Below are 19,901 nucleotides of genomic sequence, written 5' to 3' on the forward strand. Positions count from 1 at the left end.
AGGCACTGCCCACTCATTCAGGTGTTTTATCCACACTAGAAATCAGACGTTTGTGTATTTATTCTGGGTTGTGGAGTTATTTTCACAACAGCGTGTGTATGCAGGCTTTTTAGTTGTTGTCAGATAATACCCATGTGCACTTTAGGGGAAATCCTCCTAATTTCTCCTCGATGATAAAGGTTTCTGTCAGATTTAGGTTCCTGGGTATCGGGAAGTTGGGAAACTGGTTGCTCTGAAAGCATGAAAACCAACAACTTTTGCTTGAAAACAGGCAAACTTTCTAATTTTCTGAAAAGTGCATCATCAGATTTTGCCCAAACCTGTTTAGAAAATTTGTATTTTCCCAAAACGTATTCATCAGCAGGAGCATGTAATTTAAGATATGCTTATTTTACACTGAGAAAGTTGTGTCCTGAAATTACAGTACATCAGTGTTCTTTGTCTAAAATAAACCTCAAGCTGGCAAGAATCCCAAAGCTTATAAAGATCCCTGATCCTGTAATTTGCAGTTAGAATTTTACGAAAGCCTGCAAAAGCAAAGCAAATGCAGCCTTAAAACTTAATATTATACTGTTTTCAACAGAGCCTCTGAGGGGAAGGGTAGAGACGAGCAGTCTTTCAGAGGTGAAAAGAAGAAGTCTTGTAATCTTTAGTGTGACTATAAATGATCACAGAGGAGGTGAGGTCCCGGTGTACTGAGCCCTCTTTAAAAACCAATCATATCACTGCTCGGATCAAGGGGGCGATCTGATCCCAAAGGAAAACAGTGTGTGTTGGCTCTCTGTTTGTGTGTGTTACAGGGAATAAACTTTACGCACAATGGGCGCCTGCAGGGAGGGGGTGGGGGAGCGTGGTGGTCAAATGGGATTTCCCTTCACAATAAAAGTCAGCGTATGAGGGAAACGTCACCGGTGTGTTTGCTGATTACTGATGACTGTTTTTGCTGCGCTCTGTGTTATCTGAGCACTGTGGAGTGAGCCTGATAGAAGACTTATATTCATGGATTTGTGTGTGTGTGTGTGTGTGTGTGTGTGTGTGTGTGTGTGTGTGTGTGTGTGTGGGCTGACCTCCGTCTCCATGCAGCCTTAATCACATTTTTGTTGCCTGACAGCCAGCTGGCCCAGGCCTCTTTGTGTCGTAGTTAACGAGATAATCAGATCTGCAGATTAATGCGTCGCTTTAATAACACCACGCTTTGCTTTTGTGTAACTGTACTCTGCTGTAATCTCCGCAGAAGCACACATATAGTGGAAACTTTCCCAAACTGCTTCTCAGGTAACCCTGAAAGGTAGGAAACAGCCATTACTGTGGAGACAGAAAGACGCTCAGCCGTTGTGTTAAATTACCTGTCGCTTCCCTGTAAATGTCAAACACAGATCGCATTAAAAATTATAATAAAATCTGCCTTGATCTGCTGAGAGAATGTTCAAATGAGGACTGGTTCATTGTTATTCATTAGTCACTACCTGTTGTTTTCTTAATTTATTACTTGTTTGGTTCTCCTAGCTTCACATTTGGAGAAGTTAAGCTCAGAAATTATGTGTCAGGCGTGAAATTTCTGATGCCAAAGCTTTCCGGTGTTAATTTGGAGCCCAAGTTCTATCGACCAATCACATCCAAACAACAATCAAAAAAGTGCATGTGGAGGAAAAACAAGAGGTCACATTTGCAATTTCATAACAGTGACAATGGTCTCGACAGCAGTCAGTGACATTCACTGCCATCCATCTGATTTCTTTCTAAATAATTAAAGGGTGTGTTTATTTTTTATATCTCACTTGATTAGATTCTTTCAAGGCATAAAGTTAAAGGTGTGGTTCTGCTGATTGATATATGCGTGCCAACACGGCGATGTCTCTGCTAAGTGCCTGCTGAGCTTTCTTAATATTTGACTGACTGTGTTGGAGCCTATGAAGAATTTTAATGCAGTGATCCACTGGCTTATATAATAACTTGACACTCCAGCCTCTGGCAGTCCCTTTTGGCTGCAAACATTTAAGCTTCAAAACCAGACTTCACAGTGGCTACGGTCACTTTTTACAAACGGCCACTGTGATGATAATTCCCCATGACACACACAATTACTGAGATTTTTTTACATATAAAAAACGGAATACTATTACCAACGCACATATTTCCTGAAAGCTGCGCACGATCCAAAACCCGAATACTGGAGCAATTACATAAATACACACAGGTAAAATGCATCTTAGAAGGTTTTCTGTGTATTTTCCAAACAAATAAAAGACACGATGTTAATTATCATCATCCCAAACAAAGTGAAATGTCATTCAGCTGCAGAGGATTGGCCCACATTTCCTGTTATATTTTCTTGCTTTGTGGGGATGTCAGTTTGTGTGCAAACACCTTTACACTTTGAACAGAGGTGTGGTCCAAATCTCCGCCACTCACCTCCCACACAGGAAGGAGTGCTCGTTTGAACGGGAGGAAAGAAATCTAGGTTAAACAAATATAGCCGTTCAAGTTCACACATTAAACTGCACCGGCACCAGTGAGTATAACACATCATACATCATCCATCAAGCAGCAGACCTTTAGAAAAACAGATGTTAGCCATAAACTGGCCTCAGTGTCAGTCAGTCCACTTCTCTCGTTAAGAGTGAAATGTCTGGAATTGGCACAACGTTTGTCTCCAGTATTACTTACCCTACAGGCACAAATGATTGTAGGATACTGGAGGAGCAAAAGTCTGCATGAACAAACTCAAATAAGACGACACCTTTAGGGTGAAAGGATGATGGGGTGTTAAACAGCAATGGGCAATGAGATGAACTAAAACAATAGCATCTTACTCTGACTACTCACCAAAAGACTACCTTTAATAGCAGCTAAAAAATCTAAACTTGACTGATTGAAATCATATCAACTCTTAAACCAATTAGTTGGTCTGTGGATTTAATAGGTCAGTTGATTGTATAAAATATTACATGTGCAGCCGAGTGGTAAATTAATAATAATATTTTCCATTTAAGGTTCAAAAAGGGGTCTTAAAATGTTGTTTCTTTGTTTCCATGTATGGTAAGACAAGAATGTTATTGGGTAATATAATGTTATTGCTTGTGCTATTTCTTTTGTTATCTGCATGTTGTGTGCACTTGAAGCTGTTAATTTTATAGGTTGGTGTAGTTGCATATTGTGGTCACTGGGGGGTGGCAGTGCTTAAGGGTTAACTGCAGTTTTCCAAAAAAAACTTAACAAGAAATGCATCTTGGGACTTCCTGTTTACTTTTTTGTTGTGGATGTGGAATGGGAATCTTGTGAAGGAGTTAAATTGTTGGTAAGGAATTGTTAAATATGCACATAACTCATTGAAACATACTGGTATAATTGTAGTGCAGTGGTAAATGTCAGTATTTTAACAAGATGATGTATTTCTGAAATGTATGATGCAAAGGACCTGAATGTGCAACGTGGAGCAGCCATTTTCTCCATGCAAGGGATAAGTTGCGAGATCGTCTGTGTGCTCCAGTATTCCAAGTGAGCTGAGATTTCTGTGGAATGTAAGTGTTTATAAAAATGTATGTAACACTTCCACATTTTTTTTAAGGAGCCTTGTGTGATTTAGCTCTTTGTATTTTGTTCTGCACAGACAGAGGCCACTGCCGTATTTTTGTGTTTTGTATTTCATTTCATTTCCTTTATTCCTCGTATTGTATTGGCGCATCTTTGTTTAATCGGTTATTCTGTTACTTCGCCACGTTACCTCTCGTGCTGTCGATGTTCAGTACAAGTCCATATGGCCGCTGTTTGACAAAAGTAAAGGTCAAAGGACATTTTTTTGTTTATTCAGTTGTCATTGACATTAAAACTGCACATTAAGAACCCCAGTAATTGTGTCCTGTGTGGCTAACCATTTCCCAGGCTACACATGCGTTCCTCTAACAGCTAAAAAGTCAGATTGTCACGTCTGTACTCGTCTGACTGTACACATCCGCCATGGCACAGATTCAAAGTAATCCCAAACCAGGACAAACATATCCTGCAGACTAAGCGGTCTGACGCCTGAGCTGTAGGGCTTCAGAAGATGGTGTGTTGACATGGCAAGACATAAATCCCTAAGACACACACATGCATAAAGATCACCACAGCACACATGGCCTTTACAAGATACAGCCTCACATCTTTGCACACCAACCACGTTATCCTACCATCCAGTGCTTCACGTAGGTACGGTGCGGAGCTATATTTGAGATCTGATTACAGCCGTAAAGCTCTCGCACTCTCGTGGCCCTTTGAACATTGGCTTCAACTCAGTAGAAGGGGAAATATCTAAGAGGAGATTTAAAGCTGGTCCAGATCCCAGATCTCAACCAACAGATCGTTCTTAATTGGTTCTGCTGAAAGCTGTTAAGGTCAACGTTTGGTCAATCTGGAAATAAGAGCAGAGGGTGGAACAAAAGGCCGCAGTAAACCTCTTAGAAAGCAAGTTGATTTGTTCTAAACAGAGCCACATTCTTCAAAGGATGAGGGCCGAAGTCACAGGGCTCGGTGACTGGGCAGCGCTGCAGGTTGATGTCCTGCCAACGTGTTAAGAAAACCTCTCAGAGCCTTTAGACTCTTTCTGAGGGAGGGAAGGGAGACATGGTCAGAACTGCTGATGACAGACACCTTAAGATGATAAGTTGATGCGAATCTATCAGACACAGCAATATGCACAGGCTTTCTACATCACCATCAGAAGGTAGGCGATTCATCCTGCAGGAGAACACAGGTCCAAATTTTCAAGTCCTTAAACTCTTGCAGCAGACTCCTGCAGAAGATGGCCTAGACAAATCCCAGTCCTCTACCAAATCCAAAGCACCATCTTGCCAGATGCCCACCAAAATGTAATGGTTTCTTTCATTGCTCGGGTTTCATCTCTCCAAGTCTGATGAAATTTGATCCTGTTGACCAGACAGACGCAGCTAAAAACAACCTTGGCTCTGTTAGACACATTCGTATTAGAAGCATGAATGTCTAAACTACACATGTCATCCAACCACTTTCTCCACGTTGAAACAGCTGCATCCAGTAACTAGCAATCAAAATATTTCTGTAGCAAAACCTACATTACATCTGTAATCCCTTAACTGTGAGTAATCATATTTTCTTTCTTCTACGCTTTCGATCTTTGCTCTTTTGTATGCCCATCTTCTTTCATCATTTTATTCATGTTTTTCTCTCTCATTCTCTTCATTTACTCAATTCTGTTCCATTTTCCTTCATTCTTTTCCATTTCTACATTTTACTTCCTTGTTTCTTAGTGCTGTTTCCCTTTTTTGGAATTTTTTTCACTTTCCTTTCCCATTTGACTCGTGCACTTTCTTATGCTTCCACCCCTTGTTTCTCCTCCCTCATCTCAGTCACTCGGTTCAACAGAAAGTTCATCAGAGTTCAGCTTTTCATAAACGCAGACTAAATGAGTGCCTTAGAGTTCACCTCATGTCGTAGTCAAGAGTTTTAAAAGTTTTAAAAACTGTTTGCAGCTGCATCCAGGATGAAGTCTTGTGTAACACGCCTCTGCTTATTAACAGTCTAGAAACTGAGGTTTTGTTATTCAAAGGTTTGATTCTGCAAGCTTGCAGTCTTGACCTCTGCTTAGAGTTGGACAATAGCAGTGATGAAGCAATGGCAACCTTCATCATGTCCTCACATCGAGTTCACACACAGAACACTTTTCTTTCATGCAATCAGGCAAATAATAGCAGGATATTAGAAAACATTGCTCAATGTTTGCACCGAAAGCATGTTGTTCATAAAAACACCACAGAAGGCAAGGAGTGAAAAAACCGTGTTCACTGATTTCACATCAACAGGAACAGTAAGTGAAACGTGGAGTCTCATTGTCGGCTTGGTCAGCAGAAACCTGTGATCCAACCAATATGTCTTCAAACCCGACAAGCTAAATCATAGATTTAAATTCGAGTGCAGCGCCATAGTGTCCAGACATATTAAATTTCTCAGGCTGAATCTTGATAAGATGACATGGAATATTTTCATTTGTAAACATGCAACCCCATCTTGACTTTGGCACATTATGAAGGGTCTCCAGAGTTTCATCTTGGATTCTTAAAACCTCTCTGTGAATCATAGCAGAAGTATGCTTTGGACCTTAAAGTCCAAAAAGTCTAAAAGAAGATTGGAAACCATTGCATTCTCCCAAATGGTCCATAGAACCTTATAAAATACCCTTAAACATGTCTACAACCTCTGCAGAGACACCAATCATTCATAGAACCTCATTTACTCGTCCTAGAAGCTCCTGTGAGTTTTTTGAATGCCGTTTGACCCCCATAACTCTCATGGTTACATTCCTGGGCTATTCCCTGTGTTAATGATGAAGTTCTCTGAACACAGATATTAGGTGTGAATGTGATACTACGACAGTTCTGATGACTTCCAGGTGTGTCTCACAGCTGAATTATAGACCCCCATGACCTTCCAAGTCCAGCAAAAGGGAGAAATAGATATCCTCAGACACATTTCTTTCACACCTCTTTAAACTTTTTCATGAAGCTCAAAACACTAAGCGATGGCTCACATTTCGTAGTTGAGCACAAACGTGGGCTGTCACCCTTTTTCACTAACAGCTGCTGGAATATCACAATCCTGACTTTTTATCCCACATCTGCAACTTTTTGGGGTCATTTTTTAACCTCGTCTGATTGATGGCAGTCTTTGTATCCTAACTTTTTCTGTCTGCAGGGTGTTATATTAACCAAAGGAGATTCCCCAGTACAGGAAAAATTGCCTTGGTAATCAAGGAAAAAGGTTTTTCTTTCCCTTTTCCCCTTGATTAAAAAGAGAAAACAGTTGGAGGGTTTGTTTGTTTTTTTACAAAGACATACTTATTACTTCTCTCCAAACCACAGGGTTAAGGATTGCGAGCTGGTGTTGGGGTCTTCACTGATGATCACTTAGACCTCAGACCTTATGACTGATTCGTGGTATTTTTGTCTTTTTCTTGGGAAGAACATTTGCCACACACCACAGCTCTCCTGTCTGTGGCAGTTTCTGTATGTGAGGATGGAGCTGATGAATGCAGTTATTTAGGCCTCTACAAAGTGTCTTTCTGACCTTGTTCATATTTATTCTTCTCTGTCTCTGCTCACATTTTTTTCTTAACCTCAGGAGCCTCTCAGAACCTCAGCCATAAATTGCAGCGCTGCTCCCCTTTAGACCTGGATCCTCTTTCCTGCAATACCGCAGTCACATATTCACCTCAAAACCTCTGACCACAAACCGCCGACATTTTTTATTCCTACGTATTCGTTTTTGCCCAGATCATATCTCAAACGGTGTCACTACCTTGACGTACGAATCATGACAAAGCAAACCATATCAAACAAGTTTTCCACCACAGCATGGTGCAACAAACAGCAGGACTTACTGTTTCTGTAAATGTGGTTTCTCCTGTCGCTGTCCTTTAGCCATCAACCAAGAATCTGCAGCTCGCGGGGAACCTGAAGATGAATGGGATCATACGACTACACATCTGAGCGGACATATCAAATTAATCGTGTTATGCAAGGGCAAGGGGATCAGGGTCAGGCAAACTTGTTTGTTCTTTGACGTGGCTAACACGGAAAGTGTTAAGCTGGGCTCAGCTTTTTCAGCACTGCGATGACGTGGTGAATTTTTCATTAGTCAGGCTTCCGCATCTGCAGTCACACACAACCATGAGGTATACCGAGGATAGATCAGCGCATTAACAGGCGCGCTTTTCTTCTCTGCTCTTTGACATGAAAACGCTCTTTAGGGGGCAAACAAATTGGATGATGGGATCAAAGTTATCCAGAATTTCACCAAAAAACAACAAAGATGAAGAAAACAATCAGTTACTTTAAGTCTGTGCACGGTATAGTTTCTTCTGAGACCCTCGGCTGTATGTGGTGGCCCTTTGACTCAAGACTCAAGAGCTGATCTCCTGGTCTTATTTTAATTTTGTTTGAGTCTGAGAGCTAAAAGACATCACAGCATGAAACCAGCTCCCCCTCCCAACATTTCCCTCTGTTATCAGCTGTCAAGCTGCTCACAATAACAAAGCACAGCTCAAAATATCCTGGCAGTTGAACAGCAAGTGGAACTCAGCAGAAAGCGTTTGCAGCTATGAATCAGGTGTTTCTGCAGCGTGGAGCAGAGCTGAGGTATTTATTTCACTCTCACTCAGCGGCTTTTTTCTCAGGACGTGACTCTGGAAATCCTCCAAGGACACGGATAGAAACAACTTGCCAACGCCTCGACACTCTCGCCAGCAGAGCTCTTTCAGACACCCGCTGCACAAAAGAACAAACAGAACAGCGAGTACCGCTGTGGATCAGGTTGTAGGACCAGGACTTCTGGGAAACTGGGCGAGCTGCGGGGTACGTGACAGATCCCCACGGTGGCTGTTTCTGAGGGACACTGCAGTCCTGCTGGAGGAACATATGTGGGTGTGTGAACACAAGGGCTCTGTGGTTTGTTCCTGATAAAGTTTGAGGAAAAATAACAGCTCGTTCCACTGATCAGGGAATGAAGGAATTCAGGAATCTGTTAATTATTATTAATTAATTATTTAGTTAAAAAATGCAGTGAAACAGTTTCATGAGCGTATGAGACCGCATGCCTCTGCCAAGGCCAAAAACTCCTTTCACACCATCCATGTGTTAATGCCTAATCTTAGCCCAGATAACAGTAAGATTATTGTGTAATGATTAAAACTTTCCAGTTGTACTCTAAAACATGTCCGTATTATTTTCAGAAACAAACAAAAAACCAAAACAAGCATTGGTGATGGTAAAGAAAAAGGTTCACGCATCAACAAGGAACTTTGTGTTTGAATTCGATCTTTTGTCAGATTCTGTTCGAAATGTTCTCAGTAAATGAAACTCTGCATTTGTGAGCTACACCTGAAAGAGTGGATGGAGGAAGTGCAGACACCAGAAACCAGGTTCACATCCAGACTCTTGCCTGTGGTTAAGCCAACAAAAGCTCTTCTGTGCAGGTTTAGGGACTTTTCTGGACCTGAACCAGGATCTGAGCAGAACCAGGAAACCGTCATAATGCTGCAGGTAGTACAGGTGGAGCCTGGAGTCAGGGACCGACTGTCAGACAAAAGGAATTAAAACATATCCCTAAACTGGCGGTGGTGTCTCACATGTGTGTCTCTGTGTAGGCGTCCGAGTGGTCATTTTGCCCGTTTTGTAATGTTTTCTTTGTTTCCAACAAGAACTGTTAACAGTTGCTGGATGAAGGTTCTGGTTCAGGGGCCATGAACTGTGTGACTAGAGTCCCAGATCATATATTTTGCTAGAACATTGTGTGATATTTTGCTGAAAGCATCATGTATTTATAACATAGGTATATATATGATTTATATAAAGCAACTTTTAGGAGTCAAAGCCACATAAACCAAAACCAGTGTTTGCTGTTTCTCGTAGACAGTCTCTCATCCATTAAAAAGAACCAATCTGACAAAAAACGTTTTTTCTCTCATCGTTTGCCAGAAATGTCCTGGTTCATACCCTGAACTTGTAGTTTCTTCTCAGTGGTGGTGATTAAACCAGACTTATTATTTTTCGTTGGGTAGCTGTGCAGCTTGATGTTAACAGTAAAGAGATATGAACTTGGAAAAAAATGCTCCCTTTGTCCCTGCAGGCTGCGACTCTGGCTTTGGGAATGCAACGGCTAAACATCTGGACTCCCTGGGCTTTGAAGTGTTCGCCACAGTGTTGGATCTGAATGGAGACGGAGCCAAGGAGCTGCAGAGGACCTGCTCTCACCGCCTCACCCTCCTCCAGGTGGACATCACCCAGCCACAACAGGTGCAACAGGCCTTACTGGACACCAAAGCCAAACTGGGGCTCAAAGGTAAAGACGAACTTCTTTTTCTGAGTCCATTCATACCAGACAAACCAGCTAGGATTAGGCTTAATGGATTTAATGGAGCTACCGCCACATTTATCAAGCATTTCAGAGTCATAAGTTAGGATGATAGCGTGTTCTTATGACTGCGGTTTGAGATGTTACATTTAAATCTCAGCACGAGTTTGACATCTGAAATGGCTCGTGTAGTCTTCTCCAAACTGTACTCTGTTTTAGAAGTAGATCCAAAGAAAACAGGAATGATGCCAAGTTTTACTTTTAATATATTTTATATGGTTCAAAGTATATTTGAAAAAAGACAGATTATTTATTGAGCTTAAAAGCTGAAAAAAAAAACTTTTGAACCCCATAAAAATAACCAATCTCTGGAGTCCAGATGTCGATAGAGCATAAAACCTTATCTCTGAATATCTTTCTGGATTTCCTTTGAAATGTTGTGACGAAATCGTCAGCAGCTTCAAGTACATCTTCACCTGTTGAACTGTTATCATCAAAAGTCTTGGGTATTAAAAAAATACAAAGAACTAAACTTCAAAGCAGCTCCATCAACATTAGCAACAATAAATTTGTGACATCTTGACTGCAGGGAGTGCTTATGAATGAAGTCACCGGGCCAGTTAAGGGTTAAACAAAACTGGAACAGAAAGGCGTTCAGAAAAACAACAGCAATCTGCAGGGAACAGGTGTATTTGGGGTTTACCGCAGCGAGGCGACCTGTCAGTTAACCTGTAAATGGCCTGTATTTATATAGCGCTTTAATAGTCCCTAAGGACCCCAAAGCGCTTTACATATCCAGTCATCCACCCATTCACACACACATTCACACACTGGTGATGGCAAGCTACATTGTAGCCACAGCTGCCCTGGGGCGCACTGACAGAACCTGTGACTTGACATGAGGTGGCAGGCCGGTGTGATAAAGTTTAATCACCTGCTGAGCTTCTGGTGAACTCCGCGAGATCAAGGTTCGAAGGGAGAGAGATTTATGAGTGCCGGTAAATGCTGGACTGTTCCTTTAAATGGTCGGCTGATTCTGCACAGCGTGCTGGTTCAGAGCGAGCAGCAATGCGCAGGAATGCGTGGTGGAGTTTGTCCAGCAGCCTTCTAGGAAATCACAGAGTGGCACAAGCGGCAGAGGAGGCGCTTCAGCAGCAAAACCACTGCAAATGGCTTGGACTGCTTTGCGAGTGGAGGACTGTTTGAGAGGTGTAGTGCAGGTGTCTCATATTTCACACACAGATATCAGAGTGTTGATTCACTCTGTGATTGGCTCAGCCCTGCAGCACCCACTGGCTTTGTAATTAGACAACTTAGACCGCTGGCTTCATGTCCCAGTCATTTAAGGATACACACAGTGTGTGTGCGTGTGTGGATGTAATAAAATAGCTGGAAGGAAAGGTCACTTAAACACACGCTGGAACAGTGCGTGTGGTTTATGTCCTTGCATGAGTGTGCACTTGTTTTACTCGTGTTGTTGGGACATAAATTTGGCCACAGTCACATTGTAAGGATTCGCCTCCCTGCGAGACATAAATCATGAAACTTTTGTGTGGTTTGCTTTGAGATTTCTAAGAACGGATTCAGAAAAAGATTTAGAAAGAATCTGCTCTTGCTTTATTTTAATTGAAGATCAATCGAGTTGTAGTTTTTCCATAAAATTTCCCAGTTATGAGAAAATAAAAACATGCTTTTAGAAAATCCTGTAAATCTACTAAATGTCTCATTTAGAAACGAATTCTTTGTTCTGGCACCAAACGCCCGTCTGCTGCATTCTCTTTGCTTGACTTGCCATTAAGATGTCTTGAAGCTGATTGGACAAAGTTTAGAAGGCTACACATCTGATTATGCAATAAAACACTGATAAGCAGTGATTATGGTGAGGATAAAACACTCTATTTAAAGCCTCAAGTGTTCCCAGAAGCCAAAGAAAAGAAATCTGGAGTGCCTCTTCATAGATCTGGCTATCAGACAAAATTAGTAATTGAGCAAGATGGTCCTTGACCAGGGAGAGAACCCAAAGATCACTCCAAGAGAGGGCTCTGTGGGGATGTCTGCCTTACATAAGGACTCTTAAAGTGGTAATAAGTGTTCATTAATGACCACAAAGACACATTAAGGTTCCCTTTTACAATAAAATTCTTTACCGCGGCTTATTTCAAGCTTCGGTTTCACAATGTTAGTTTTATTAGAAGGTCAGCTCCAGTTCCAGTTCACAGAACATGAACTGCTGCCTTCTTGTTTGGAAACTTTATGTTTGACCTTTTTACTGCTGACCCAGAGTCAAAGTTTGGCATGTTGTTTGCCTGCTTATCGTTCATCAGCTCAGACCTAAACAAAGTTCCCACAGCGGCCCCCGAAACAAACACTGTGATTCTGGGACAGCCACCTCAGATGAAGACGAGTGAGGCTTATTTACACAAGCAGAGTGAGAGAGAGAGTTGATGGCGTACTACAGCTGAATGTGTTGGCAGTCTGAGGGTCTGCGGAACAAATGTTACATAAATGTTCTGAGAAAACACTCCGGGCCTCCACATGTTCGCTGTGAATCCAAGAGATCAATCAAAAGCACTCAGACTCCCACCACAGAGGAAACATAGTCCATCATGAGAAAAGTAATGACTTATTTATTCAAATATACCCAAATTCTTCAAAGGTAAGGTACAGAAGATAGATTTAAATTCTAAAGTTCTGTTAGTCAGCTCAATAATTAAAACTAAAACCCTTAGAATGGTTCACGTTCCATCAGTATTTGTGCACAAATATATGTGTAAAATACAAAATAGCATCAAATACTTGGAGTGCAAGTACCTCTAAGTTTCACTTAAGCAGTAATAAATAGTACTAAAGTAGATGTGTGTGAGATAAAGCAAACAGCAGAAGGTCAGCATCTCCTAAAAAAGATTTTTCACAATCAAAACCAAAATGCTGTAATTAATTAAATGCATCCTGTCATGTCAATAAATATTAAATTGGCCTTTTTGTTGTCCTCTGGCACACACGCCATCGGTTTAACCGTTATTGCTTTCATGTGTCTGTGTCAACACACCACATTTCCTAACCTCTGCCGTGCGTGTGTTTGTCTCCGGCAGGTCTGTGGGCTTTGGTGAATAACGCCGGCGTGTGCGTGAACTTCGGAGACGTCGAGCTGTCGCTGATGTCCAACTACCGTGGGTGCATGGAGGTCAACTTCTTCGGCACGCTGAGCATCACCAAGGCCTTCTTGCCGCTGCTGCGTCAGGCCAAGGGACGCATTGTGACCATCTCCAGTCCCGCCGGTGTGTGTCTGAGACGTTCACACACACACACACACACAAAGATGCTGTAATAAATCTTGAGTGCTCCAAAGTGAGTGAGCCACACTTGAACTGGCTGTTGCCTTCAAACAGCCAAAGCAAACAAACAGCGCTGCTGCCGGCCGTCTGTTTGTCCAACTCGACTCTGTCATCATGCCAAAACACCACAGTGCAACCAAATCAATCAGAAAGGTTCATCCCCGGGTGCAGTTAATGAGCTCAGCAGCTTCCACTGACATCTGCTGTGGGTTAGACTGTAAGACAGAGTTTAACATTTTCTCTGTATGTGGTGAGGTGGAAAGGGAACAGTTCATGCTCTGGGCCCTAAAACCACTAAACACATCTGCAGAAGATAAATATCGTTCTCTTTCTTAGACTCACATTGTTACATCTAACACAGAAATGAATAACCAGGATATCCAAGAGTGGACTTAATGAGACTAATATATGCTGTTATAACAAAGCTAATTTGGCTATGTTTACTACTGCGCATAGGGAAGAAATGTTATAGTTAATTCTGGCCATAATGTACAAATTTATTTAAGAATTTCTTCCCTGATCAGCTTTTTGCATCTTGTTGATTTAGTTTAATAAAAAATCCACTAGTTACATTTTGTTAGTTTAGTAGTTTATGTCAAATTTTTAGTCCAGCTGGATCCAGCGAAGTGAACTGATGCGGTTCTTTGACCACAACACAGAAGCAAAACCCAGTTTTTTGTTTTTCTTCTGGTAGATCTGTAACTTGAATCACAAGTTACTTTGATGGTTTGTTTATTATGTCTTATGAGCGCTGTTCTGAGAAAAGCCGGGGGGGGTTTCTGAACTTAGTACCTGAGTAAGTGTAGGTGTTGTGCACCAGTGGATGAATACTCTGAAAAATTAACCTGCACAAGTTAGTTCAAGTAAAGATTAAAAAAACAGAAAGGAAAGAAAGCACTTTAGGGCTCATTTGGTCTGGTTCTGTGGGTGAAGGCAGCTGCACAGCAGCAGAACAAACAAAGAAAAAAATGACCAATTCTTTTGTGGGGTATCTAGCCTTTATCTTACTACATGAAAGAGGTCATGCTGACGCTTTACCCGTGCTTTTAGGTGACCAGCCATTTCCCTGCCTGGCAGCGTATGGAGCATCTAAAGCAGCTCTGAACCTCGTCACTGAGACTCTGAGACACGAGCTGGAGCCCTGGGGAGTTCAAGTGTCCACCATCCTGCCATCATCATACAGGACAGGTACCAGTACCAAACTCTGGACACCTCAACTCATCTCAGCTTCCACAGTTTACAGAGGGATGAGCAGAGATTTGAGGTCAAACAGAGTAGTTGGGTCATTGGTTGGATTCAGTCAATTAAAAACCTGCATGAATTATTTGCTGGTATTCGGACCAACTAAGGAACAATAGTCGATGGAAACAAATTGTTATTCTTATATGAAATGTGATAAGATGTAGGAGTTCCACAAGGCTCAATCAACGGTCATCCAATATTAATATTTTCATTTTCCAGTTAGAAGCTTTAATCAAACTAAATAAATCTGTTATTATTGCCTTATAAAACTAGACATGGGAAACTAAAAGAAACAACTTTATTTGACACTTTTTTAAGTTCAACTGTAGTATTTTTAATAGCTTCATTTAATGGTAGCAACAAGAGAATTAGATTTATTCCCTGTTTTCAAACCAACTCGTACTATTCACATCACTTCATATTCATATCAAATAATATTCTGTAATATTGACAGACCAAGAAATGTGTAAAAAACTAAAGTAAAACAATTTTTAAAACTGTTCCACATTCTGGTTCAAAAAGTAAAAGTGATGAGTGGAATATGAAAACATTTGTTTGGCTGCCAAACCTTCCAGAGAAGGTGACAAGTTGTGATGAATGGCTCGACAAGTGCTGAGGTGAGATGTAGAAATAAGCTTAAGATCTTTATTAATTCCGATCCATCAGGAATAAACTGCACTCCTCATCCTGCAGGAGTTGTACACTGTGGTTTGGCCTCATGTCAAACACAATGACAGCCCTCCTGCTGAGGAAAGTACGCTCATGGACCATCTGTTTTCACACACACACTCAGTGCTGACTTGTGATTTCGAAACTCTTCGGGGATGGATGGATATGATTAGAGGGAGGGAGGGAGCATGCCTCAGTAATTCACTTTGTCCTGCAGTTGCTGTGCTCAGGAGACAGATCAAAATAACAACTCAACAACTTGATTATGTTGAAATGTAGAGACAATATCCAACTTACAACCAGGGGCCAGTGATGGAATAAGTACTTGCATAATTTACTTTAGGAAAATTAGCAGTAATACATTAAAGTGCTGGCAATAAAAAGTGCTTGAAGTATTAAAAGTCCTGACTGTGCAATAGAGTATATTATACTATCAGTGCATTATTCTCTTCTGACTTGGAGTCTGTTGTAACCTGAGATGCATAATTGCAGAAACTGGGAGAAAATAAACACCTGAGCATCAACCAATAGACGCATTTCTCCATGCAAATAAATTACACTTTCTAATCTTTAGAAGTCTTAATGACTTTGTAAAGGGATCTAATTCAATGTTATGCCAAAGCTATTTTCACATTTCACATTTGAAAAGCATAAAATATCTTGTGTTCTTTGTATGCTTCTATAGAAATTGACAAATCTTAAATAAACTGTTTGGCAGTAGCAAAAAGCAAGTTGCAACTTGTTGTGCATAATGGTGTCATCAGCATAGAAAGTGACGTTTTGGACAATAAAAATTAAATATTTAAATGCTGCTAGTAGGACTGTTAATATTGATCTAAACCACACAAAAGCTGATTATTTTTTCATTATTTACATGATTTGAAAAACAGTGTGATTAGCTGTCTTTACAAATCAGTGAAGACTGCAGTAAAAGAAAGTTATTCTCCTCCAGGAAAACCCCTTGTTAATAGCTTACCAGTGTTTGCCAGGCAGTGATGGGGTCAGCTTTAACCCTAAAATCTAAATTACTTTTCTACACTTTATTATCACACATTAGAGTGAAATGTGTTTCTTATTGGTCTCAAGGTAAAAGACAATCTTTAAACAGTGAAAACAAAAGCTTTTAAATGTCTACTTGCACTCAGCTGTAATAAAAACCACTGCCCAAAACTATTCTAGTCCTCCTGGGTCCTCACAAAAACAATAAAAGCAAACAGCAGCTTCAAACAGGAAAACATAGGACAGCAAAAGAACCACAGAGAGGAGTTCCCGTCACGCCGGCTGTGGTGATGACAGGGATTTAAACACCGAGCTGGCACACTTTCCATCTGTTTACTCTTTAATCCTGAAGAAACAGGTTTGCATTTAAGCTTCTAATCCCACTCTTAAACTTGAACTTTCCAAAGACCTGCTGACACCACGTTCAACAGTTAAACAGCGTGTCCGCAGCTGAGTCAACGCTCACGGTGAGGCAGAGGAGTGAAGTGTCAGAAGCTGCAGATTCTGTGCAGGCAGCTACAGCCGTCCCTTTTGCTGAAATAAAACCTGCATGTGAAACAGAGAAGCTAATTCTAAACCTAAAGACTACACACCGAAGGCCTAAAATGGATCTTCACTTTAAATGTTGAAGTTAAAAAGCAAGCAATGTTGGAGTTTGGTGTCATTGTTGTTGCTATGGTAACACTGCCCTCTTCTGTCTGCAGCTCAGTCCAGTAACTCCGCCTACTGGGAGAAGCAGCACAAGCATCTGCTGCAGAATCTGTCCCCGGCGCTGCTTGAGGACTACGGTGAGGAGTACGTGACCGAGACCAAGGATCTGTTCCAGAGCTTTGCCAAACACACCACCACCAACCTCCAGCCTGTTGTTGACACCATTGTGCAGGCGCTGCTGGCACCGCAGCCTCAGCCGCGTTACTTTGCAGGCTCTGGCTTGAGCCTCATGTACTTCATCCACAGCTACTTTCCTTACAGCATCAGCAACCGCTTTCTAAAGAAAAGGTTTTTGAAGAAGAATGTGATCCCGCGCGCTCTGAGGAAGCAGTCAGCCTTCGATGTGAACCTCAGCCTTCATAACAACAACAATGAGGAGAAGCTACAGCAGATGTGAGACAGTCAACACAGATGGTATTATCCTGCAGCTAGAGGACCACTTCTGTAACACACTCATAGAGCTGTACCCTGTCGTTTTATGTTTTTTTAAACTGTTGAAGGGAACATAGTGATGCACCAAAATGGTTTCTGTTTGTCTCTGTAAAGTCTGGCCTGCACAGGGAGGTCAGAGGGGGGGGTTTGGCAGATGCAGCCACAGGCCGATCACGGGACACCTTCACCTCTGTCAGCTGTACTGTATAAACACCGGAAGGTTCACACTGATGTCATGTGCCTTTATCACATAGAAAGCAGCTTTGCAGGTGGAAGCAAACACTGCAGCAGCTCATTAAACCAGCACCAGCACAGCCATACAAAAATATCATTTGCAGAAAGATACCAGTTTATATCACCTAGATCATATTAAATTATCTAGCTTCATAATCATAATAAAAAGTTAATTTTTTATCAGAGGACTGCAATCAACCCATCAGCAGTCAATGTCATTCTTGACATAAAATCTACTGACTCAGCTTGACTGGTCCCATTTTGAATCAAATTATATGCCTGATTCAAAGACTGCAGATTATTATAAGTTCTCAAAACCCCGGCAACAACAGTTTTCTTGCTGTCTAAAGGAGCTTTTACTGACTATCGCTCTGGAGCTTAACAAATCAAACACTGGTCTGGTCCATCTCCAGATGTCAGGTCTGGCCCCACACTGATTCGACTGATGCTGCTACCTGAACCTGACGTTCAGCCAAAATTAACGCACAAAACAAAGAGCCAAATCTGACATTTGTGTCCGGGCCAGAGCAACATTGCAGCTAAGTCGAGGCACCTGTGAGCATCTTAAAGCAGCAAGTTACAAAGTTAAAGTTAAAAATCTAAGGGAAACCTCAGGTCTGTAACTCAAATCACGTCCAGCCAGCTCAACGTTTATATTCAGTACAGAAAATAGTGGAATGAGAACGCACCTGCTGAATACTGTGGCTTTGCTCAACAGAGTCAACTGACAACAAGTCAGAGGCCCTCATTAGAAGCAGATTTGATTATTTGCAGGCCCTTATTTATACTTCCTGATGTTTCATCGCTTCAAAGTCATAAACACGTTTTTAGTGAGGCACAAAGAACTGCGTCACAGTAAATTCATTACATACATGAATCGTTAGTCATGGCACAGTCAGAAATCATTTGGGATTTTTGCATTAAATAACAGTTTGTAGAAATACTGAATGAAACTTTTGTCTAATTTTAGCTAAAATGTTTGGCCTTCTGTGAAAGAACAAAAGAAAAAAGGAGTAAAAAGGGAACAAACAGTGAAATGAGCTGCTGCAGTGCTACGTCCATCCACCTGCGACAGAGATAGAAACATATTCTTCTTCAGGTATCTAAAGACTTTACTTACACTTGTGATCTCTGGGGTCCGTGTATTTTCTGCAGGAAGCAAATTGAGCCAGAATAATTTCAAAACAAAAGCACACTTTCAGTTTGATGCATTCTGGTTTTATTTTATATGCAAAACCAAAACACAGTGACTTTAATATCTGATTTTGGCTTGAGGAGTTTGCTCATCAGCACCAAACGTGGTTATCAGACTTCGCCTTCAAAATAAAAGCACAACTAACTCTGGTGATGAATGTAGATATTTCAGCTTAAACTTAATTTTGATCTTTTTGGCCTCTGAAATCCAGATGATCCAGCTACATTTTGGTTCTTGACAGTGAGCCACAGACACGTTTCTGTTATTCTCATGGAAACTAGAAACAAATGTGCTGTTTTCTCGCAGGATAGCCTGCTGGTTTCTCTCACTAAACACTGACTTCATCTTCAGGATCTTTGTTTCTTCAACCTGTGTCATCATTGTCTCTTTGATTAAATGTATAAACATGGATCAATAAATCATGTAGCAGTTTTTTTGTTGTTGTTGTGAATGCAACAACTGAAACCTCAAAACTTTTTTACAACACATGTACAGAGCAGATATGGTATTATATGCTGGGGTGTTGCTATGAGTCATGCGGACACTACGTAGTTAAAAAACAAACTTTTGTGCACATGTTCAGTGTGTTGTGTTTCTGTGGTCTTTGGAAACAGCCTGTCTCTCATCAGACTCACCTCCAAAAACATCCCCATGTTTTTGTGTTCTGTTTTATTCTGTGTTTTTTGTTCTGTCTGTTTGTGTGTTTGTTTTGTTTCTCAGCCCATTTTGAATCAAACTATTTATGGCATCTTTTCTTTTATCACCACTCAAATTGTGACTTTGTTTCTTTTTATAAAATATTTTTAAGAAAACAACAAAAAAACACGATGTAAAATGTTCACTTGGTTGATTCTGTAATAGAAATAAAGTTGGCTTTTCAGACTTTTCTTCCTTTGTGGCGATTTGTGAAATTTGTGGTAGAAATATGAAGATATCCCCATTAGAACAGTATATATAAAAAGTGCTACTTAGAGTGACTTGTTGTGGTTTTTCCTCTGTACACAGTAGATCTGACTGAAGTGCAGACTATAGCTTCAACTCAAGAGTTTGACAAAAGTATTGCATGAACTGTTGTCTCCCATTTTAAAGCCTCAAAATTAATTGGACAATTGGCTGACAGGCAGTTTCGTGGTCTGTTCACTCATTATTTCATGACAAATTAAGGTGATAAATATCTAGGGTTTATTTGAAGTTGAACTTCATATCACTGATGCACGTGTAGG

General features: G+C 41.0%; 1 protein-coding gene and 2 long non-coding RNA genes across 5 annotated transcripts in view; 2 read left to right on the top strand and 1 right to left on the bottom strand.

Annotated features, from left to right (window-relative positions):
• LOC112847184 (uncharacterized) lies at nucleotides 1-7,731 on the top strand. Its single transcript, XR_003220586.1, has 2 exons — nucleotides 1-3,298; nucleotides 3,416-7,731. It is a non-coding gene; the product is annotated as an uncharacterized LOC112847184 (long non-coding RNA).
• The window catches only part of LOC106098723 (uncharacterized), a 25,009-nt gene extending 15,379 nt beyond the window's left edge, over nucleotides 1-9,630 (bottom strand). For all 3 annotated transcript variants that reach the window (XR_002062794.2, XR_003220579.1, XR_003220577.1), the window contains exon 1: nucleotides 7,391-9,630. This is a non-coding gene — a long non-coding RNA (uncharacterized LOC106098723). The remainder of the gene's footprint in view (nucleotides 1-7,390) is intronic.
• The window catches only part of hsd11b2 (hydroxysteroid (11-beta) dehydrogenase 2), a 20,070-nt gene extending 510 nt beyond the window's left edge, over nucleotides 1-19,560 (top strand). The window contains 4 exon segments of the mRNA NM_001279757.1: nucleotides 9,637-9,849; nucleotides 12,954-13,139; nucleotides 14,247-14,384; nucleotides 16,811-19,560. Of these exon segments, the coding sequence (NP_001266686.1) occupies nucleotides 9,637-9,849; nucleotides 12,954-13,139; nucleotides 14,247-14,384; nucleotides 16,811-17,214 (941 nt within the window). The 3' untranslated portion in view covers nucleotides 17,215-19,560.
• Nucleotides 19,561-19,901: the final 341 nt, after the last annotated feature.

This window comes from Oreochromis niloticus, linkage group LG1, assembly GCF_001858045.2.
Source record: "Oreochromis niloticus isolate F11D_XX linkage group LG1, O_niloticus_UMD_NMBU, whole genome shotgun sequence".
NCBI lineage: Eukaryota > Metazoa > Chordata > Actinopteri > Cichliformes > Cichlidae > Oreochromis > Oreochromis niloticus.